The sequence below is a fragment of the Epargyreus clarus genome, unplaced genomic scaffold (genome assembly GCF_041222505.1).
Source record: "Epargyreus clarus isolate Ecla_fem2 unplaced genomic scaffold, WU_Ecla_fem_2.2 ptg000012l, whole genome shotgun sequence".
Classification (NCBI taxonomy): domain Eukaryota; kingdom Metazoa; phylum Arthropoda; class Insecta; order Lepidoptera; family Hesperiidae; genus Epargyreus; species Epargyreus clarus.
The window spans coordinates 10,738,388-10,762,584 of record NW_027332220.1 but is presented as its reverse complement, the minus strand read 5'-3'; the positions used below and the strand labels follow the sequence as shown (position 1 = coordinate 10,762,584).

The window sequence follows — 24,197 nt, the reverse complement described above, 5'->3', positions numbered from 1 at the left end:
CTTTACGGGGTCTAGGGTTGAAATAAAAGCGGACAACTGATTTTTTGAAGTTATGCAGGTATATAATATAATATATAACAGGAAATATATATTATATATCATGATTTAACGCGAAAATATTGCGAGAAAATTTACGTGCCTGAAAATTCTCTAAAAGGTTAGCCGAGTGTGTGAAGTCTACCAATCCACATTAACCTAACCTAACCCCTACTCACTCTGAGAGGAATGAAGCCTTGTATTCATTAGGCAACATTTGTTTATAAACACTGTTTATAAACAGTGTTTATTAATGTTTCATCATCTCTGTAAACAATTTATAAACAAAGGTGATGAAACATTGTTTCTGAAACATGTTGCTGTGCTCCCCACGTTGAATGGGGAGCAAGACGAAACATTTAGTTTATAAACAGCAGTTGACAGATGTGGACGTATGTTGCGCTTGTTTATAAACATGGAAATAGTGTGGTCCAACGAGCTTTATCAACAGTATAATATACTTTGGGATGTCTCAAATAAAGACAATAAAATAAATTTAAAAAATGATGTTTGGGCCGATATTGCTGCAGAATTGAATATTTCGCAAAAGGAGTTAGACCCCAAGATGCATAATTCACGCTCACAATATTCCCGAGATATTAAAAAACTGTGGTGTACTATGCGATGCACTATGATAAGTCTGATCGAATGTATTGAAAGTATTGAGTAGTTAGTAATAAATCAGGACTCGAAGATTACGATCGTTTATTTTACATTACAAAACAAACATCATTTCTTTTTCTATTAACACTTTTATGAATTATTACGTAAGCAGCAGAGAGCATCACTATCTCCTCGGGCAACATCCTAGCAACATCCGACAAGTGTAGACTGCAAAGATTCAGAAACATTGTTTGCGGTAAACTTGTTTATAAACACGCCTTAAAAGTTTATAAACAAATGTTGCCTAATAAATACAAGGCTTTATGCTCAGCAAAGTGACTTTAATTGTTTGACATATTATACAAAAGTCGATATATATTATATAGAAGGTCGATTTTGCGTCAATTCATTAGAATATCTTTTTAACACTATGCAATATAACTTTTCATGTGATAATACAAGCTCGAAGTTTTAAAAATATTAACCCAATATTGACCTTCGAATGGACTTTGGGTCTGCGGTCAAATACATCCGAAATGAAAGTGCTACAGCGACTAATAAGACGGTAGAAATCAATAGCGTTCTGTAAGATATAATAGGCAAATAGTAACACAACTGTGGTTTGTATTATCTTGGAACCCTATCTGGGTTTGATTGTAGATGTTCATGGACACTTACCATCCGGTGATTCTTTGCTACTTCTATATTATACCTATAATATAATATTAATAATATTACTTATAATGATTAATAATATAACACATTACAATGCTCTAAATTTAATTTATAATAATAGATTTCAAATTAAAATGTTTTCTTGATAATGGTATATAATATTTTAACATGAAATAGCAACAACAAATTTTGATATCGCCGAAAATATGTTTTCTGCGGTCATTTTTTGTATAATTTGGCAAAGACCCGAAATCCATTCATTTCTATGTCAATATCGTATAATTTATATTATATAAGCACTCGTGAGTACTTAATATTGTAACTTAATTAGATCTTAATTAGTTTTTATTTAAGTACCATGTTTGTATAATTTGTGGAGTTAATAAAATAAATGATGCAAATTTTATTTTGGAATTTTATTTTTTATACCTGACTACATTTTGTCATTTCGTGGTGAAATTGGACCGTATTAAAATATAAATACATAAAAACTTTACACCCATCTACTTACATCTTCATAGAGTTCTTAATTCTGTCCTTATGATTGCCACATACACACAGAACAAAATAAAAGACAAAAAATAAGTATTTAAATTCATCATTTTGATATTTGCCTGACTGAGGATCGAAATTAATGACTACAGGACTATTTTTAATGAATTATTTTTATTATTACATAATTATAATAATTATGTAAGGACAATGAATTACTTTTAACTTTGAAGAAGTTGCTGAGGCCTATAATAACTAGGGTCATTTGTCTCATATAAGTATTACGTCCCTCTTAAGTACCAGTTCCTACTGGCTGCAGACGCAGTTTAGCTGCGGATATTTTCTCTACTTTTAGATCTATGCTCATTGCTCTTTTAGTAGACTATGAAACTAAAAAAATACTAAGTCACATTGAGACTTCATACCACGAAACAATAAAAACTATTTTTGTTCCGTGCATCATACATACATCACTATAAAGAACTTCTTAAAAACTACAGCACAAAAAAGAAGTAGAAACAAAAATTATCTGTCATACGTCAGTAGAAGTTTTGTGAAGTTGTTTCAGCTGAATTTTACAGAGATAATTTGTTTGTTAATTTAATTTAAAGAGAGCAGGTAACAGGCGCTGTACAATGCCGACCCAAGTGGAACAGAAGACCATAGATCCGGAGGCGGAGCTCAGCAATGTGCAACGCACGGTAAATAACATTAATAAATTAAAGAATAACAAAAAATAGTTCTTTCTCACAAACGAGAGACCAATTGAGACCATTTAACGAGCACTTGGCGAAAACTCTAAAAGACTCTGTACGAAAATTGTGCCAGTAGTATGTGATGCGTAAAAACTAGCGCTATCTCTTGACGAATGGTAGAAAGTTGCTGCAGTTTTATATCTCAAAAATTAATCGCTTTTCTTTTAGCAAACGGTAATTAATTATTACACCTCATTTAGTGCCAAAATATTAAAGTATAATTTCTTTAAACCGACATACATTACATACTCACAACATAGATGGCGCTACTAGTACCAATACACTCTGTACCTGCATAGTGCATTCCATATATTTTTTTATCGAACACCATTTCAGTTCCAAAAGCTGGCGCCGATGTGCAGCGTGGAGAAGCGAGCGGGTGGAATTCCCCAGCTCGCACCCCAGGAGAAGCAGCTGGGCATTCTGGCTACTGAACTGAAGGAAACCTTACTATGCATTAATGTGAGTTAGATGCGTTCAATCCGTTAAACTCTTAATGCGTACTCCAATTGACGAGGATGACGTGATCTAATGTGGCATACTGTGACGTCACGTTTACATGGGGTTATTAAATGTAAACAAAAGTATTGCAGCTGGCACATTGTAAGTGTCCATGTAGGCCTAACAATAAATGTACTTCATTCCGTTACGTTCCGTTACGTCACTGTCAGCACAAATCATTACTTTCAGCTCGCCAAGAAAGGCCAACACGCGCTCCGCGACTCCCAAGTAAAGAATGGTACTCGGAAGTCCATCGTCGAGTATGAACACCTGGAAGGGGTGCTGCGTGATGAGCGGGCCCAGCAGGCGGAGCTGGACTGCCTCAACTACCTCGCGCAGAAGCAGATGGTGGAGTTGCTGAAGAAAGTGCCCACGGAGGCTGATGTAGGATCTTTAATAACTTTCCCTTAAATGTAGATTGATGGAAGGAGGTAGTCGTAAAAGATTCTAGACTTTTTCAGTTACATAACATAAAGTAGGTAAATAATAAATAATAAAGCAATATTTACACTTATTAATTATTAAAGGAGTGTTTTATGTTCTGTTCAATAATGTGCAACTTTTAAATATGTAGATGGTGATCTATCCGCGTGATCGAAAAGATTGCCACAAACTTTTCAATTTATGTTTTTCAAGTATTATTTTATTAGATTATGTAAGTAGGTTCAACTATGATTCAACTGTTTTCAAAATTATTTTGTAATTATTTTAAGTTGAAATTTTAAAAATAAGGCAAATATTTTAAAAACAATTTGAAATTTTGAACTAACAGGTTTAGAAAAACTTGTTTACCATGATTCTTCCAGGAGTTAGCAATGATAGAGAACGCGAGCAACCGTCTCCGGCGGATGGAAAATCGCCTGGACCTCGCCACCAAGAGGTTCTGCCTCGTCAACACTGACAACAAACAAGTTCGAGAGGAAATTGACAGACTTCTGGTTGAGAGGTTTGTACCTATTTAGAAAGGTGCAGGTAAAAGTACAGGTTTGTATTTCTGTATCATAGGTTACCCTATAGTGAATCCACTTATATGTGGTGAAGGAGCTTGTTCAAATGTTCGGAGCATTCCTCTTATTTAAAATTGCACCATCACACTTTAGGAGCATCATACTTTTGGTTTAAAGAATGTGTTAAGCTTCAGTTTTTTAAGCTTTCCATCTCAGACTTCAAAAGTACAAAGACATTGTTGGTTCCTTATATTAAACACACATACGCACGGCCAACGGCCTCTTAATATCAGACAGGTTCCTAGAAAGCGTAGATTATTTCATTTCTAGAAACGACTTCAACATCCAATGGAACCGGACGATCGGGAAACTGGTTAAAGGCAAGGAATACCTGATGGACATTTTCGAAATCGCCACCAGCGCGTTTGGAGACCGCGATGAATGCTGCAGGAAACTAGAGGCTCTGAAGTGGAAGGGGCTTTTCCAGTTGAATAGGGATATATCGGTAAACTTGCTTTTGACTTATTGAATGCAATCATTAGCCTTTAAATCTTTCTTAGAATGTTACGCGTAAAAAGTTAAAAGAAGCATTGCCAACCCAATTGACATAAATGAAACGTTAATAAGGTCTGACTAAATCATTTGCGGCTAAAACTGTTCCTGAATAGTTATAATCTAATAGGATAATATCTAATCTATCAATCTATTTATTTATTTTTTATAACAGTAAGCAGTGAGTCTAGTCCTCGAATATAGAGCGATATCTATCTGTGACCGCCTGTAGACAAAATTATAAGCTATTTTACAATCTGTAGGTATAAATATTAGGACCTCATTATTTCGATTTCGTTTATACAAAAGCTTTTATCGCAAGGGTCAATCCTCTTAATATTTACCAAGGAAATGCAATCGTACGAAGGGGAACTGAACCACCTGGCGAAGTTGGAGGAGTTCCTGCGAGTGAAGGGCTCGCGGCGGATCTGCGAGGCGGACGAGCGCGAGGAGATCCGGCGCCAGGAGGAGATCCAGCGCTGCGAGCAGGAGATAGCGCGCCATGACGCGCTGTTGGAGGAGATATTTGTTAGTTCTACTGCTTTATTTTAGATTATTTTATAGTTACAAGGCAAATTAGTGAGATTAGATTATAGGTGCTTACAAGGCTCGAATTTTTCAATTTATGACTTTTTAATATTAAAGTCTGATAATTAAAAAAAATAGCATTATTTCTAATACTCGTAAAGCGTCGGCTGTGTTATTAGGGCATTATTTTAGCACTTTTTATTCCCTATAACATTACCAGTATAATAATCAGAAATGTTTATTTTATAGGTAGCATTTAACCCTACATAAAATCATATCAAAGCCAAATATGTACAATAAAAATTTTCTTGTTCACACAGCTGTTCCTTATATTACATTATATTTGATCAAATTCTACCAGGGACTGACAAACAACGCATATTTAACCGATAGGTGGATTTCCTAAAACTGCGCTCATGTTGTTAATAATATCTAACACAAGAAAACTTTATGTCCATGCTATGTCCAGCATGTTACAATTTTTTTTATAACATATTACTTTTCACACAATTTATGTATGAATGTGTGAAAATTAAATAGTGAAAGTAATTTTTCACAATTTTCGTGTCTGAACTCTAATTGACAATCCGTTAGCAGTCTAGTGTCGCCATCTGCTCCAAGATCCATTTAAATGCTAACAGCGCCATCTATCAGCGGGGTTCTGACATCGTAGCGTAACAAATATTCAACCAACAATAATTTTCTTTGTAGATAGTGTAACAATATTTCAGCAAACATTTTGATTTTAGAGTTACGCAGGCTCGGACCGTATAGCGACGATCATAAACCACTTCAAGGCGACTGAAATCCAAAACTTCTCGATCTTCGTGCTGCTCTGTGAAGTGCTGCAGGAGTCTATCTTCATGAGACGCGAGCTGGAGATACTGCGGCAGAGGATACGTTAGTTCACACAACCACAGATTAAGTGGCCAATGTTATTCAGTCACATATTTTTTTCGTGCAGATAAGGGCCACACGTGCACATACTGTGACATTGTATGTTATGATAAAATAAACGAGAAATTAATTACATCAATACCCAATATTTATAATAATAATAATACACAGCAACAAGAGAACTAGTTGGAAACGAATCATACACATATATGAACAAAAAAAATGTATTATTTTATACAAATATTTTAAGATAATAAAACATAGTTATAATATAATATATGTAGTATATAGTACAGTATTTATTAGTATTTTTAGCAATGGGCAGACTGTTTTTTAGCAATGTTATCCTTGACGATATTGGTTAAAATCACTAAAAAAATAGTATAAAAACAGAATAGTCTATTAACTTTGCTCTACTGGACAACAGATGGCGCTACAAGTAACCTATTTTTTCAAGCTAAATAACACTATCGAAGTTTTCAATTGTTTTTGTATTGTATATTCGTAATTACTGATGTTGTATGGATGGTCTGGGTAATTTGGACTGTGGTAAATGTGGGATTTAAATACATCAGAGTCTGTCCTAAAGAGTAAGGTAAACCTATGCAATGCTACACTGGTTATCACTGGTCATCGCAACGCCATCTTATGTCGAATAGCTGATTAAGTGGTGCCAAACATGCAATCCTTGGCAAGAACCAAGTAACGTAATTTACTACTTTCACCTTAAATCCTTCTTTCTCGTACCAGTGGATCAAAGAGACATGAACGAAGCCAGGGAGGATAATCAGGACAAGCGCTTAGCGGACATAAGCAAAACGTTGCAAGAGGAGCGCGAGCGCACCCAGCAGACTCTTGAACTGAACAACCTCGCAGATGCTACCATCTTGAAGGTGCTCCGAGGAATTGACGACTTGGTCAGGTCAGTAAAAAACTTATCCTCGGTCCTCCTACAGAGTTTACTCTGTTGTTGGTATTTTTTGTAAACTGACATAAGGTAAGTTATCTTTGGTCGATGAAAAACAAAAGTTGAATATGATTATTTCAAGAAAAAAAATGTTTTTTTAACCCACATATATAGATTTACTTTGAATATAATATAGATATCTATAAACTATATAGGTATAATTTACCGTTCAAACCCATCATTTAATTTTATAATTATTTTAATGTGCAATATTTATTACAGTATATTAAGATAATAATAAAATGTTTTTATAATATTTTTTAAGATTGGCGAAATGTGACTGTACGCCTCTGCTCTCCTTGTTGGGTAATCATAAGGAAGTAACGAAATGGAACGTACCCAAATTCCTTAAAATTCTGGAAACTGAAGTCAAAATCCTAATTCAAGTTGTATACGGCGCTGTTAAAGTTAGTAAAATTTATACTCGGAAGAAAATATCAAAATACACATTCGCAGTAAATTTGGCAGAATTGTAAATAATGGCAACCCTAATATACTTGACAAAATGTTGAACCAATGATTGTCATTTAATTGTAAATAATCATCCAATCACAATTATTTTTTATATGACAGTACTATAAATGTTGCCATACCTACTATGATTTTCCTACCATCTCTTATAAAATAAAAAAAAAAAACAAATAGTACTAGTAATTTATTTATATTTCAGCCACCAGCTCCCACTCCTAAAGCTCGCAAGGGACCAGCTCCGGTCACCACGAAATTAGTAGCTGATCCATATGTTGAAACTCTTAAACCAAACAAAATCGAAAAACTTGTCCCATACCAACCATGTGCATAGTGAGTTTTTTGTTTAATTATTAGCCCAAATTTAAATTTACTTACTGTCAGTAATTTCCGCGTCCCCAGTATTAAAATCTTGCTACTATTTTAACTTTAATATGCATAATTATAACAAACTTTTGTATCTGATGCTATCAGCATTTACAAAAGAAAGACGTAGACTCCAGATGAATAGAAAAATCCAGAATATTTATTATAAAAATGGATTTTCAGTTGTGTTGAAGACTACATCATGAATTTGGTGTTTGAAACTCCTGCAATACCCGCTGATCGCGAATATGTGGAAGGGATATTCCATCTTGAGGACATCAACACTAAATTTGGCATTTTCACTTTAACCGTCCCCGCGTATGTATTTTTAACGATATTTCATTAACTGCTTATTAAGTTTAAATTTTCTTATCGAAATTTAACAAAACGAATAATGTTATTGTTTGATTTTTCAGGAAACGTCATCCATATCGTGGGCCAAAGAAGGATTGATTGCGAATTTATAATGTTTCTTTTTTTCGATTATTTGTTTACAACAGGATTCCTTTCGCTTAATATTATAATTTATAAAGATATTTATTTTTTTATTATTCCCCATTAAAATGTAATTCTACTATTTTGAAAAGTTTGACGACGTGTGATTATTGCAACACTAGATAGACGAGGGAGGTTGATTGTATTGCCATAAGTACAATTTATCCCACAAGTATGGCAAAAATATATAGTTTGTATAAAATAAATTGTATTTTATTTTCTTAATTATTGTTCTCTTATTTTTACCTCGTGTAAATATTGTAGAGGAGAATTTATTCCTCCTGAAGAGAAATGGACATTGCAACCCATAAGCATCTGTAATCAACTCCAGATAAGAACAGACTTGCTCAACTTAGATTGGTTAGTATTAGTAGTATTTGTTATTAAGGACTAACTGCAGTAACTAATTGAGATTTTTATAGTATTAAATTCGTTTAATAAATTACTTACAAATAAATAAAAAAAGGAAGGAAATTTTTGAATCCTGTTGATTTTTTCCTAAAAATAATAAAACGAATTTTCAAATTGCTATTTTTGACATTTAGCTTTTTAGTTACACGTTGGGGTAACTGAGGTGCACGTATATGGGAACACTGATGATGTGTTTCTCTTGTTTGTGTGCGAGTGATGTCTCCGCCGCCATTGAATTTCATTTTAGCCGAGAATTGAAATAGGTTGTGCCTTTCACAAAAATCGGCGAAAATCTTAACAATCTTCCTTTCTTAACTTACCCTATTTAGTCAATCGTGCACAAATATTATATCCGATGGCAGACAGAGACACAGATGAGTTGAACATCGATAATGTAATAAAAAAATTATTAAAAGGTAAATGTTTATATCGGGAAAGTAAACGGTGTAGTGTTTGGCGGTTGTTTTGGTGTTGAATAAAAATGTTTCATGGGCAATATTATGTGAAAATATAGTGAAATGAGTGTTAAAAAAGTGCGGGTGATATGTTTATTTCTTGTTTCCAGTCCGGGGCGAGAAACCTGGTATGAATGTTCAGTTGACGGAAATTGAGATCAAAGGGCTATGCTTGAAATCTCGAGAAATATTCCTATCACAACCGATATTACTTGAATTGGAAGCACCTTTGAAAATATGCGGTGAGTACAGCTTTAGTCATAACTGCTACCGTTTCACTCGCTTTCAAAAACTGCTACGCTTTCGAAATCTGCTAACGTACCTACACGTAATGTTAGTATTTGTGGAACTACCGACGTAATGAATTAATACTTACAATCTCAAGTAGTTAAAAAGTGACCGATTGTCTGAAACAATGATTTATCTTTGTAGATGAGTGAAACACGATAAAGAAAGTGCCACTTCCTGTTATGACTTACACAATATTTTTTATATTACATTACATAGAATCAGTAGCATATACTGCTGAATTTGGACATAAAAAGTTATTTTGGAAGGTGGTAGAACCAGTATTGTTCAATATTCTTAGTACCACCGTCACTCCCTATTTCTATCGTGAGGCAGATCTTGCGTTGTTGCAGAAGTGTGGATCCTAGCTGTCATATTATCACTGAAAGGCTAAAAGTCTATGCAAAGGGACCACTTTAATAGACCATAATAGTTATCAGAAGTGGCAAATCATTTGTTATTGAGTTGTCTCTATATAGAATTGGAATTATTGATAGACTAATGAAGTCTCTGATCTATATAGACTTGGTTATAATAACCATTGCCAAAATAAATGATATAATTTAAGATATTTTTGCTTGATCCTACAAATATAGTTTTCCATATTTCTTAAATTATGCAAATTTATTATGCATGTTTTATTCAATTTATACATCCTATTCTTACAAGCTGTTTATTTTAGTTATCTATATTGCTTTTCTTCTAATACTTATTACTACAAAAATCAAGTTTAATAAGGGTTAGTTGTAGTTCTATATTCATTTAATTGTTTCTAAATGATTCATGTTTGTTTGTATTTGAACATAACATCACTTGCTTGCACGATTTATTTTGAATTTTTGAAATTATTTCTGTTATATTTCACCATGTATAAATTCAAATGTGAATTAGATTTGTGCTGGGTTTGAGCTCTGGGGTGTTTTGTGTATTTACATGTGTAGCAGTGTGTAGCAGTTGGCCCTAATGACAGCGGAGAGTCTAAAGCGGGGCAGTTTTAGGATTGCATTTAAAAGCCATAAAAATATATCAACACATGAAATCATTTTTTTTATAAGATTGAAGCAGTAAACAAGTATAAAGATCACCAAATAGAAAGGTCAATGCTGCCCGTAGACATCTGTAATCAATCCTGTATAAACCAAGTTCTAACTGAAACTCATCTAAGATGCTTTACCATTCTTGAAAACTAAGATTGCCTCAGATATCATCCAATCTCATCCACCAAAATGGACGGGACACCTTTCTGTATGCATATATCATGTGTACTAGATACATAAGTACAATATTAGTGTGTACAATATATTTTTTGTCTTGTATTCTTTGGCCAGTTTATTATATATTAAATATGAATCCATTAATAAGAAATAAATATAAAATGTACATACTTATATTAAAAAAAAGAAACTAAGATGTAATTTGAATGAAAGTATTAAAGTGATTTGTTTATATGCAGAATCATGCAAAAAAAACTACTATACATAGGAAGTACATAATGTCCAATTTAAGAACAATATTAATTGTACTCTCTCTTCCAGGTGACATTCACGGACAATACTACGACCTCCTAAGGTTGTTTGAGTACGGTGGCTTCCCGCCGGAGTCCAACTACCTGTTCCTCGGAGACTATGTGGACCGCGGGAAGCAATCACTGGAGACTATCTGCCTGCTACTAGCTTACAAGATCAAATACCCAGAGAACTTCTTCTTATTAAGAGGGAACCATGAGTGTGCCAGCATCAATAGGATTTATGGGTAAGTTTCTTAGTTATTCTTTTTTATATGATATAGGAGTAACAGACGAGCATGTAGTCCACCTGATGAGTGGTAAGTGGCTACTGCTGCCCATGGACAACTGTAATCAACACCAGATAGGATTACATATTTCAACCTAAGGTTGCCCACAGATGCGCCCCTACCCCTAGGACTAAGCTGGAATGCCTCTGAAAAGTATGTCTTCATCAGGACAAACTAGAACACAACAGTGCTTAACATTACTGTTGTTAGACAGAAATAGGTGTTGCGGTGGTGCCGCCGGAGTCGAACCACAGAGTGTTGTACTAGGGTGGTTTTAATGCGCTGAGCTATGAGCGCTGAATAGATCCTCATTAGTTCGTCTTTAGTAGTACCATGGTCTCGTGATTCTCTCTAATGTTGCCCACAGTAACAGGAGTGTTAATGTGGGGTAAGAAAAGCTATAATGTAAGGCATTCACCTAGTTTATAGGGTAGAAACATACCTGTGTTGAATACTTTTCACATTAAATTTAATTTACCATTAAGCGGGCACTATTATAAGGGCTTATACATTTTATACAAGGTTTCATTCATACAATATGAAATTATAAATTAATTGTATGATTTAATTTGGTATTAAATAATGTAACAAAATCCTCATTAATTGCCGATTTTTCAAGTAAAATTGGAAATTAATGTGTATTGTAAAAAATGTCTAATTCAGATCTTAAAAAGTAATTAAATTATTATCTTTTTGCATCATTTAATTAATATGACGAAGTTCAAATTACTTAATCAACGTAAACAAAAACCAAAGAAAGGGTATCATTTTGTTAATACTGTTACAGTCATGGGAAATGATTCCTAACAACTTCAGTCACGCGTCGTCGAATTCTTACAAAAGCTCTCATAAATTAGTATAATTAAGGCATATTACTCTTTTTCTTGATCTGAGAACAGTCAATTTGTTAAGAAGAAAAACTGACAATGTGACAATTATTATAATTTATGCTAATTTGGTTATCATTTTTGGAGTTTACTCCTTAAGAAACGATTTGAGTTATAAGGCCCGGTACGGAAATTTTATGAGGAGTAAAATCAAGTGTAACACGAAAAGTTGAGGCGTAACGGATGCGTAACGGTAACCAAAATATGAATCAAGAGTGCTTTTATTAATTTAAAATACAGTAAGTTCAAATCCCATATGAAAGTAATTATTACAATAAAAATAATTAGCAATATATAAAACATTAAAACGTCATTAACTAATTTGTTTACATTTTTGCATAAATTAAGTTATAGGTTTGATCATTTATAAACACTGTGAAAAATATGAACATTGGCGCCATAATATGATTAACAATCTTTTATGAACGTTTTTAAAGAAGAGTAACATATAAAATCAGTAAGCAATTGAATAAGATATAATATTAGCAAAATAAGTTTTTAACATAAAGAGGCTTTTGTAAGTTACTGATATATTAATTTAACTTATAAAAATGGATGCATTATTGATCAGCACCATCTATCAACGATAAACGGGCAAAATCAAAACAGTATTATTTAATATTTATTACAGAATTATTGCTAATGAATTATGTTCAAAATAAGTTATATAAAATTAGCAATACGTTTTAAATGAATTCTAGAATTATAAAACATTCAGAAACAATCCAAATTACATATAATAACATGTTTATTGAGTCTCATATAAATTTCATCCGTAAATTGCAACAAGGATATTTTATAGATGGCAAAGAAATTATAATTATTAAGTTTTAAGTTATAAAACGTTTAACATTGTTTTAAATATAAATAATTATATTATATTAAAATTTACTTTAATATAAACAATTATATTAAGTTACCATTATAATATTTGGAACCAAAATACATAGATTGATAAACTTGCAAACTTACAATTTATAAAACTTGCCACTAGATGGCGCTATTTTATATTATTTTGTAACATACTTTATGTAATACGCATTATTGAAGTAATATAAATAATCCGAATAATTACAGATATATGTTTGTTTCTCTTATCATTTTAGCAGATGCGTTCATTTACCTACCCTTTTTTCTATTCGATATATATCATAATTATCATTCGTAAGGAGTAAACTCCAATCGTGCGTCGTAGCTGACACACACACACTTTTTTTATATAGATTTTTTGGTAATGTTATTCAATTAGTGACTGAGCATATAGAAATCCTAATTGTTTTTATATTCTTACGCTAGATTGCTATTACTTTATGCCTCATAAATATGAACAACAGACCCATTAGCACTTTATATACATAATTCTAGTTGTTTTGCATACTTACCGTTACAATTACTGACATGTAATAACAGTGGCCCTAACCGCGTACCCTGCGCGACCCCACACGCTATTCCGCCTCGATCGTAAATACAAGTGAGTCATTCACTGATTCATTACGAAGGTCAAATGTTTCAAGTTCGCCTGAGTTACGTGTTTGTTTGGTTAAAAATTAACTCTTAATCTGAATAAGAATCAATCGCACCAATTATGGTTAGGTTCCGTGTTAAACGCTTATTATAAATCAGAAAACGTAAAAATAAAATAGGTATAATTTTAATCACTGATGAATCTAGAGTTTCTGGGTTCCTGTGGTTCAAACTAAAATCCCCTTAAACCGAAAGCCACGTACGAGAGCCAGTTTTTTAGGAAGCGGCAAAATAATACATAGTAATCATATTACATTATGGAAACCTCATGTACACAGATTATTTTCTTTTATTTTCATTCATCTTTCAAGCAAGTGATAATTATTTCTTAATATATAACAGCAAGAATTAGCCTGGGACTCAAACCCCTGATCTCTAGGAGGAAGGGCTAAATCTTAGTCAAACACGTAAACAACATGAAACATACAAATGCATAAATATAATATAGTACAACATTGCATCATACACGTTCATACATACATTGTTACCCTACATATCATATTACGAAATAAGTGTGTAGGACATGATGTATGCATGTTACTATGTTATATCGTCATTATCATTCGATATCATCTTAAAGTCGATTTCAAAAATCGTATCAACTCAACTCCTTTGTTACTCACTAAAGAATTTCGTGCAAACATGACATCATCGTATGATTATCTATAGATAAACGTGGCGATAACTCCCAATGTTTACTTTCCGATGGATTTACTAGTAGCCGACCACCAGGTGTTACAAACAGATTGATTTTATTATCCTATACCTCAAACCATTAATGTTTCCATTTCGACACAGTTAATACTAACAAGATACAAGCAGTGATAAACGAATAGTTTAATCTCGGCCTCCCAATCTGGGTTCGAGGTTTAACCCCAGCACTTTGAAATTTACGTGCATATTAGAAATTATTGATCACTTGCTGAAACTGTGAAGGAAGACGTGAGGAATCCTATAGGCCTGAGAGATCTTTAAATAAGTTCTCAAAGGTACTACTAATTTGCACTTTGCCAGAGCGGTGGACTATCTCCTAAATCCCAGTATTTTCGAAAGGAGATCCATATCCAGCAGTGGGATAATAATGGGTTGACGGCTACAGTTAAAACTTTCCTAAATTTCGATGTAATATGATTGATAGTCGTGGCGTGATTGTGGATAGATATTAACGCGATAATGGCTTACGCGGTTTATTACGAGTCCATTTCCTTGTAGAGCTTAGTAGCATGTACGTAGTGTAGGTCAGTTTATAGAAAATGTTAGTATTCATTGGTACTGCTACTACAGCATGTCCATTTATTTTGGAAAATCGATATAAGTTAGCAAATCCGATTTGGTTGGCGGCAAGCTTTGTCCCACTCGCATTGCTGGCCCCGTACCCACGACCGCAGAAAATATAAAACTTAATACATTATGAGTGATTTTTATTAGAAAACTTTGTAAGCAGCTTATTAGAGAGCTTTGAAGTTGCGAAGCTGCAAGCTTTAACGAAATTTTTCAATATATGTATATCACCAAGTTATTTTTTATTTCGCAAATAACCTATGATCATTTCTTAAAATAGCTTGACTCGTTAAGCCATATAAAATGCTACAAATAAAAAGGTGTCGTTAACCCATTATTGTCCCACTGCTGGGCACAGGTCTCCTCTCAGAATGAGAAGGATTAGGCCATAGTCCATAGTCCACCGCGCTTACCAAGACCGTATTGGTAGAATTCACGTTACTTTGAAAAACGTTAAATTTTCCAAAAAGTTAAATTGTACATTATGTACTATACATACATAGTTTACACATTACATTATTTAAGTATTACACCATTTTATATACCATTGGTCCCTTTAAATAGTAAACGTTAAAATTTCCAATCTTAATATATAAAATTCTCGTGTCACAGTTTTCGTTGCCATACTCCTCCGAAACGGCTTGACCGATTTTGATGAAATTTTTTGTGCTTATCCGGTATCTATGAGAATCGGCCAACATCTATATTTCATCCCCCTAAGTGATAAGGGTTTTTCACCCTTAAATTTTTTTTATTTATATGGCAATACGACGTTTGCCGTGTCAGCTAGTATTAAATAAATAAGTTATACAGGGTGTCCCGTAAGTACCACGACAAACTTGGGGAGAACATAGGTGAGGGTCTGACCTCTCTGGAAAAAAAAAATTACCTTAGTAAAAGTGTCACCGTTTTTGCACTATCAATTGTTTTAGATTTTTTGAGAAATTCAGCCCTCTTCATTTTCTTTCGTTAACTGCGTGTACAAATTTTGTGATGCAGTGTTTATTATTTCTGTTAAATACTATCAGATAGTTGTTCTATTATATTGAAATGTAAATTGGTTAAAAGATGTAAAGGAACCATGAAAAAAATAGGGATATTTTTAGATTTTAATTTTTTTACTATTTTTCCCTCAACTTTGACTCGTCGCGGTGAAAAAAAAATGTACTGGAATATAAGTGTACGCTGCGCCAAAAATATGTCCAGTTAATAGAGATTTCAAAAAGGTACCACACTTACTATTTAAAGTTCAAAAAAAAAAGTTAAGGCCGTTTTTGCATGAAAGGGACTGAAAGCAACTAAAACGTAATGATCGAGTTTTTATTTAAATTACGGTTTCTACCGACTCACAACGTATCAGACAGTACTAAATCACATTATTACTTAGTTACACACTTAAAATATCATTCTTCATTTGTAAAAAAACAATTTAGTAACTAACTAGCAAACAAATTATTACAATTTATTAAGTCAATTTTTACCTACTTTGAACTGACGTTTTGAAGTAAAACTTCGTACATGTATGTAATTTGAATGACAATACCATAATTTGACATCTTGGAACAGATCTGATGATGGAGCCAGGATATGGATGGTAGATTTCTTACCAATTTAGCCCAAATTCGAGCGATTTACTAAGAAATGAACCATGCACCTGCTGGCTCCATCATGAGATCTGTTCCAATATGTCAAATTATGGTATTGTCATTCAAATTACATACATGTACGAAGTTTTACTTCGAAATGACAGTTCAAAGTAGGTAAAAATTTACTTAATAAATTGTAAAAATTTGTTTGCTAGTTAGTTACTAAATTGTTTTTTTTACAAATGAAGAATGATATTTTTTAGTGTGTAACTAGGTAATAATGTGATTTAGCACTGCCTGACACGTTGTGAGTCGGTAGAAACCGTAATTTAAATAAAAACTCGATCATTACGTTTTAGTTGCTTTCAGTCCCTTTCATGCAAAAACGGCCTTAACTTTTTTTTTCATATTTAAATAGTAAGTGTGGTACCTTTTTGAAATCTCTATTAACTGGACATATTTTTTGGCGCAACGTACACTTATAGTCCAGTACATTTTTTTTTCACCGCGACGAGTCAAAGTTGAGAGAAAAATAGTAAAAAAATTAAAATCTAAAAATATCCCTATTTTTTTCATGGTTCCTTTACATCTTTTAACCAATTTACATTTCAATATGATAGACCAACTATCTGATAGTATTTAACAGAAATAATAAACACTGCATCACCAAATTTGTACACGCAGTTAACGAAAGAAGATGAAGAGGGCTGAATTTCTCAAAAAATCTAAAACAATTGATAGTGCAAAAACGGTGACACTTTTACTAAGATATTTTTGTTTTCCCAAAGAGGTCAGACCCTCACCTATGTTCTCCCCAAGTTTGTCGTGGTACTTACGGGACACCCTGTATATTATTTATAGATACATTGTTATACATTACATTATTTAAGTATTACATCATTTTTGCGCGGAAAATTATATCGGTAGACGGAGTTATGTGGTGAAAAGTTACCTGATCAAATAAGTATCCACTAAGTTTGTCAATAAATTACCGTTATCAAATATTTGATAGTCTATGTTGGTGATAAGATAACTTCATACAGAAAATAATGAATGATATGGGGTATTCAAGGTGAAATTGTGATAAAAATCAAGACTAGTAGTTCTTCCTACAATGTTATAGTTGTAGAATTATTGTTCAGAAACATTTACTATTTGGAATGGAACATAATAATTACAATAAATTATTTAAAACCATTTGTTTTAAATAAAAAACGTGATTAAACTGTTATTTTTTTATTAAACGTCATTAGATTAATAGTCGTTTTGAACAAATATAATATTTAGTAGGCAGACATAATTTATATTAAACTATGTTTGCCTAATAACAGTATTGTTAAGCTTTGCTGAGTTCCGGTTTGTAGGGTGTGGTAAGGGAGACATGCTTATCCGAGGCGTTCCAGCAACCTATGTTCTGGTAGGACCTTATCTGGGGTTGATTACAGGTATCCATGGGCGGCAGTAGCCACTTACTATCAGCTGGACAGTATGCTTGTTAACTATTTCTGAACTGTAATAAAATAGATACATTTCACTTAGTTACATAAGAGTCTAGTTTGTTCTTTATCACGCTACATTATATATGTAAAGATATAGAATTTCAGTATGTAACATAACCAGTCATTCACCTCTGTTGATGAAGAAAAATCATGGGCTTAAGTTGATGCTTTGGAAGTGTTTATTTAATTTTGCGCGTCCGGCTCCGGTCTGCACACATGCCCATTTAACCCATTGCATTATCTGTAGCAGCGATGTGCGTGTGTGTATGAAACGATAGGACGTAAGAATCACGCGTGCGGGCTTATACAAGCGCGACAGGGTAAACTAAATAATTACTGATTTAAGAAATTGATGTGAGAGCATTTAAAATAAATCACTCAATCATTTATTTGCTCACAGATAAATATTAGATATATAGTATGTCCTATATCAATAAAATTAATAAGTATCACGCTTCATTTATATATAGTAAATAGTTTGATGTCAATTTTACAGTCACTTAATTACAAAAACAACAAAGTATGCTACATCTATATCAAAAGATATAGGATTTCAGTATGTAACACAAGCTGCCATTCACCTCAGCGATGATGATGGCATGAATAAGCGCTCGTCGTGAGGTCGCGGTGCGTAAATAGTTTAAATAGTTTTGATGTTAACTTTACATTAACTGAGCCCATTATTAATAGTCAATCTATCCACTTTTTATGTACCAAAGATCGACATTCGAAAATTTCTTGATATTAGACATTGTCACGATCTTTGATAGTTATTTAATTCGATAGATTGATTATACTACAACGTGCGATAGTTACTCGTATGTAGAGAGTCGAGTACGAGACGATTTATCATATTACATTGTGTGTGAAAAAATATAGGATTTCAGTATGTAACACAAGCTGCCATTCACCTCAGCGGTGATGATGGCACGAATTAGCGCACGTCGTGAGGTCGCGGTGCGGTATCACGCACGCACGCGTGGCTGGCGCGCCGCCAATACACTCGCACCGCATCGATACTGTGGCGAGTTATATTACCCGATTTAGGTGTCGGTGGTATGATCTGTATAAAGATAGTATGTATACAGATGAATATAATAAAAAAAACTATCTGTAGTTTTACAGTGCTTCCCACAGTGGAGTTGTCTGTCTGCAGTTTCAGAGTACTTCCCACAATATGGCGATAAAAATGTGGGTGGTCTAAATTTTAGATATAATAGATAGATTGTCGATTAGGGGGATGAGTTCCTTAGATGCCATTGAAATTAAGATTTTTTGATTGAGATAAAAAACTGTTTGTTTCGTATCTTTGCGATTTAAAATAACAGTAATATTATGTTTACTTGTGTGTAATTATAAAAGAAAAACATCTTTTAAATTTTTTGACCATTAAAATATTGTATACCTAAATATAAATTCCTGTAAATAGGCCTTATGCGGGTGAAGCCGCGTGTATGCGCATAGTCCATCATAACGTCGACTTTTATTACGACAGTGTGATCCATATTCCATATCCCTCTGTAAACAAGTATCGATATAACACAAACACACGAGTCTGTAAGTGTACAATTATGCAAGTGTGCGTACGGATAAAATATTATAAACAAAATAACAGTGCATGACCTTACTCTGAAAGTGATACGATGACCCTCTTGGACTCTCAAAGAGAGCATTTGATGATTAACTTGTTGGTTAAATTACGGGAATATGGAATAGTGAATAGTTAAATTTAGTGTATTGTAAACTTAATAATTTTCATAAATGTAAGCCGTTAATGATTTTATGTATCCTTAAATTCAGAAAAATATGCTACGATTGTTGGATTGTTACTTTTATTTTAAATTTCCCATAGGTTTCTTCCAAATCGTAAATTGTGCTAATAAGCTAATAATTTACGTAATACACAATTATGATTGAATTTTACAAAAAAATAAAAATACATATTTTACTTAAATATGTACCTATTGTTAGATTTCTTGTGGCAATTTATATTTAATTATTATAAATTCATTATACAAAAACCCGTGATCAATTGATTTATTCTTGGTAGTTGTGATTTAATTTAAAATTTAATATATAATCAATAAATATTTATATAATAAAGTAGTAGTGACAGCTACTTCGCCCGCTTTATCAAAAATAATATGACATACATATAACTGAAGATTTGTACCTTCATTGGAATGACAGTGGCGCTATCTGTCGAAATTTCCGGGTCTTACCAACTCAGAAACTTTCGTGACCTCATACACAACAAATTTGCTAAAAATCAGCACATGACCAAATGCATAGTTTACGATTCTATAAAGGACATACACACAAACATTCATGACATATTAATTTAACATTTTAACAGTGCGGTAGTACTAAAGTTATTTTTTTTTGGTCATCAGGTTCTACGACGAATGCAAACGGAGGTATAACATCAAGCTATGGAAGACGTTCACAGACTGCTTCAACTGCTTACCAGTGGCGGCGATAGGTGAGTCTATTTTATATGACACTTTAGTCGTCGTTATCCTTCAGCTGTCCACAGTTGGGCACGGGTCTCGCAGATTGAGAGTTATTTAGGTCAGGGGTTCCCAATCTTTTGTAACCCGCGGCGCAGTTACAAGTTTAATATTCTTTCATGGCGCCCTGTGCCCTGTCCTAGCTAACTATTTGAAGAAGACAGTCGAAAGAAATAGGTAACTACAATAATAGTAGTTAGCTTACCACAATATGAAATTGTACAATACGTTATTATAAAATAATTTAAACGGAAAACAACAAGAAAGACTTGAGGATAACAAAAATAAAATACGATATTTAGTCAGTCAAATCAATGTGAAGGGTGAGCTAAGTGATCATCGCGCAGTTTTTCAAAGCGGGGAATATGACTTGACACTGCTACTCTAATTTCTTGCTCCACATTGATCCGATTTTTGTTCTTTATCTTTTTTTTTTTATAATATAAGAGTAGCAGACGAGCATGCCGTCCACCTGATGGTAAGTGGCTACTGCCGCCCATGGACATCTGTAATAAACCCCAGATAGGATTAGATATTCCTACCTGAGGTCGGCCACAGATGCGCCGCTATCCCTGAGGACTAAGCTGGAATGCCTCGGAAAAGTCTTTCTCTCTTACCACACCCTTCAAACCGGAACACAGCAGCGCCTAACACTGCTGTTATTAGGTAGAAATAGGTGTGGCGGTGGTGCCGCCGGAGTCGAACCACAAAGGGTTCTACCACCTTCAGCTTATCACAGCTACATCTGAAAACCCAGCTTCACATAGATATGATGTTGCAAACGGAATGAAATTTTTTAATGCTTTGGATGTTAAATTTGGATATTCATTTTGAATCGATGACCAAAACGCCAATATTTGTGGTGTCCAATGATTAGAGGATCGACTCACGGCGCCCCTCTTTACTTTCTACGGCGCACCAGGGCGCCGCGGCGCACACTTTGGGAACCCCTGATTTAGGTAATTGTCTACCGCGGATCAACTACTAGTTGGTGGGCTTTTGAGAGCACACATTTGAGAACTATTATATTAAGTAGTGTGTAGTGACTATTTTGCATCGATACAGTCGCGTAGAATATCGACTGTTGGCAGATTTTTTGAATAAAAACAAGTGCCGGTCAACTACTCTTAATCGACGCTCGAGTTTTAAGTTTAAGTTTAAGCGTCTGCACAGTAGCTTAGGCGACAAGATAGTAACTATCTCTCACTTTAACTCAGGCGAAAGTAGCCGAGAGGTGGTCAGCCTTACCCAACACAGTAGCCCTTAATATATTAAGTAGTGTGTAGTGACTATTTTGCATCGATACAGTCGCGTAGAATATCGACTGTTGGCAGATTTTTTGAATAAAAACAAGTGCCGGTCAACTACTCTTAATCGACGCTCGAGTTTTAAGTTTAAGTTTAACCCATTAATTCCCAAGGGTTGAAATAAAAGGATTTTTTTAAATTTTATTATTTATATTAGTTACGTATACATTCAAAAGAAGAAAATCATAGTCAGAAAAAATATTGATACCTCCGTTTAAATTCCACAAAATGTTGCGTTTATGCAACGTTGGGATTAGTGAACTTTAAAACTTACTCTCAACTCGCAACTTACTTATACGGATGGACACTCAATTACTAACGGGAGTGGAACATTTTAAAACAATCAGCATGGAGATGCACCTGACATTTTTTACACGTAACGTCTTGCAGTAACCAATGGTTCTACTTTGCCATTATTAGTAGCTACAGTTACCACAGAATTGTCATTCCATCGAACCAACAGCACTTCATTTTGTTTGTCAAAACAATAATCGAATGACCCTCTCTCTTTTTTACTGAGAATTTTCGTAGCTTTCAAAGTTTTGTTCATTGTACGATTTTCTTTGATAGTACCGGTAGCAAAGTAACCTTTCTCTTTTAGGATGCAAAATAGTTTATATGAAGAAAAAAAATTATCAAAAAATACGCGATGTTTACAAGGATCTTCAATTAGGGACAACAGATCTAAAACAGTATTTTCTCCCAAACCCAAGTCACTTCTAGTGACATTACTACTTTTGCCACCATATGGAATAAACTGATACAAGTAGCCACTTGCACTGCATAAACACCAAAGCTTGAATCCGAATCTAACAGGCTTTCCTTTGATGAACATTTTGCAACCATGACGTCCAAAATACGGCACCATTTCTTCGTCAATTGACAAGTTATGTGAAAATATCCCAAACTGCATGTTCTTTTTGTTGATGACATTGAAAATAGGACGCAATTTGGCAAATTTATCATTTTTGTCCAAGTCAGCGTTGTCACATAAGTGAATATTTTCCTTTATACAGTCGAATTTGTTTCGACTCATACACTTTCTTACAATCGGTACATTTTTGTCTTCATCTTTAGACCAGTACAGTTTTGTTGAAGGCAGAGAATGATAACCGGTCAGGAATAATATACCAAAAAATCTTTTGAGTTCTGCTACCGTAAGTGTGAATAAATGTCGATTATGGTCACAAGCATATTTTTTTGAGAAGTTTACAATCTGTTCCCAAACTTCATCACTGAAAAATAAGGAAAATACTTCAAAAGGTGTTTTTCCGCCTACACGTTGTTCAATATTTTGTTTTATAACGGTTTCATCACTTATAGGAAAGTTTATATATGTCGGATGACCCATTTTCCAGTCTGGAATACATTTTGGTGACTTCTTTGGCCTTTTCGATTTTCTTGAAGTTGAAGGACTGGTCTGGTCTAGCATATTTTCAGACTCAGTGGGTAAGTCAGTATGGATTTCGTACGTTCCAGCGATGTCGGTGGGCAGAGTGCTGTCGAAACCACCCAACATATCATCATCTAGGTCTTCTTCGTCTGTAAGATTGTCAACCGGTGGAGGGATGTATACAGCATCAATTTGGTTAGCATTTTGTAAATCTTCCTCTTCTTCCAACACGGCCATAATTTCTTGTGATGACAATGCTTTTTTATAAGCCATATTGTACAAATTCACTTCTGTGTGGGTTACTACGTAAACCAGAGAGCTTGAAGTTCAACAAGTAACTAACTGATGAAACAAAAGCGTTTGTGTCACATGAGCTCCTAGAAATCATTGTTTACTATAAATCTCTAGCATCAATGGGTCGCGGCATTACAATAACAAACATTCAATAAATCTCCCAACGTTACATACACGCAACATTTTGTGGAAGTCTAAGTTACACTATATATATAGGTCTTCTTGTTCAACAGAATTATTAAACTCATAAATAAAGGATTGTTAAATATTTGTTTAGTGTAAAAAGCTCGAATTTATTTTAATTAATATTTTTTATGATTTAATGAAATTGTCTGTCTGGAGAAGACTCAATTCGCTGTTTTTCAAAATAAAAAATAAAATATATTTTTTATTAAATTAAGTGTCCAAATAATAATAACCTGTATTTCAGGTTTTCTTTTACAGACTGGATAAGATCTCAGAGATTTACTGCCCTATTTTTAATACCGAAAAAAATCAAACATAAAATGTTGCGTTTACGCAACGATGGGTAAAGATGGGTTAAGCGTCTGCACAGTAGCTTAGGCGACAAGATAGTAACTATCTCTCACTTTAACTCAGGCGAAAGTAGCCGAGAGGTGGTCAGCCTTACCCAACACAGTAGCCCTTAATTCTGCTCTTATACGACTGAAATAGAGTTGTGTTCA

At 33.8% G+C, this 24,197-nt stretch overlaps 2 protein-coding genes across 3 annotated transcripts in view; both read left to right on the top strand.

Annotated features, from left to right (window-relative positions):
* Positions 1-2,315: 2,315 nt before the first annotated feature.
* Positions 2,316-8,323, top strand: LOC140745976 (coiled-coil domain-containing protein 63). The gene is made up of 12 exons (XM_073077952.1): positions 2,316-2,507; positions 2,898-3,023; positions 3,252-3,446; positions 3,869-4,008; positions 4,340-4,514; positions 4,910-5,089; positions 5,839-5,989; positions 6,737-6,908; positions 7,219-7,360; positions 7,624-7,754; positions 7,971-8,105; positions 8,204-8,323. The coding sequence occupies exons 1-12, from the start codon at positions 2,442-2,444 to the stop codon at positions 8,238-8,240; spliced, it is 1,650 nt and encodes a 549-aa protein (XP_072934053.1). The 5' UTR covers positions 2,316-2,441; the 3' UTR covers positions 8,241-8,323.
* Positions 8,324-8,871: 548 nt separating this feature from the next.
* Positions 8,872-24,197, top strand: part of LOC140746416 (serine/threonine-protein phosphatase alpha-2 isoform) — a 58,058-nt gene continuing 42,732 nt past the window's right edge. The window contains exons 1-4 of one of the 2 annotated variants that reach the window (XM_073078552.1): positions 8,872-9,109; positions 9,259-9,390; positions 10,972-11,188; positions 20,401-20,489. In XM_073078552.1, the coding sequence (XP_072934653.1) occupies positions 9,049-9,109; positions 9,259-9,390; positions 10,972-11,188; positions 20,401-20,489 (499 nt within the window). In that variant the 5' untranslated portion in view covers positions 8,872-9,048. The remainder of the gene's footprint in view (positions 9,110-9,258; positions 9,391-10,971; positions 11,189-20,400; positions 20,490-24,197) is intronic. The other variant, XM_073078553.1, reaches the window with a different exon arrangement.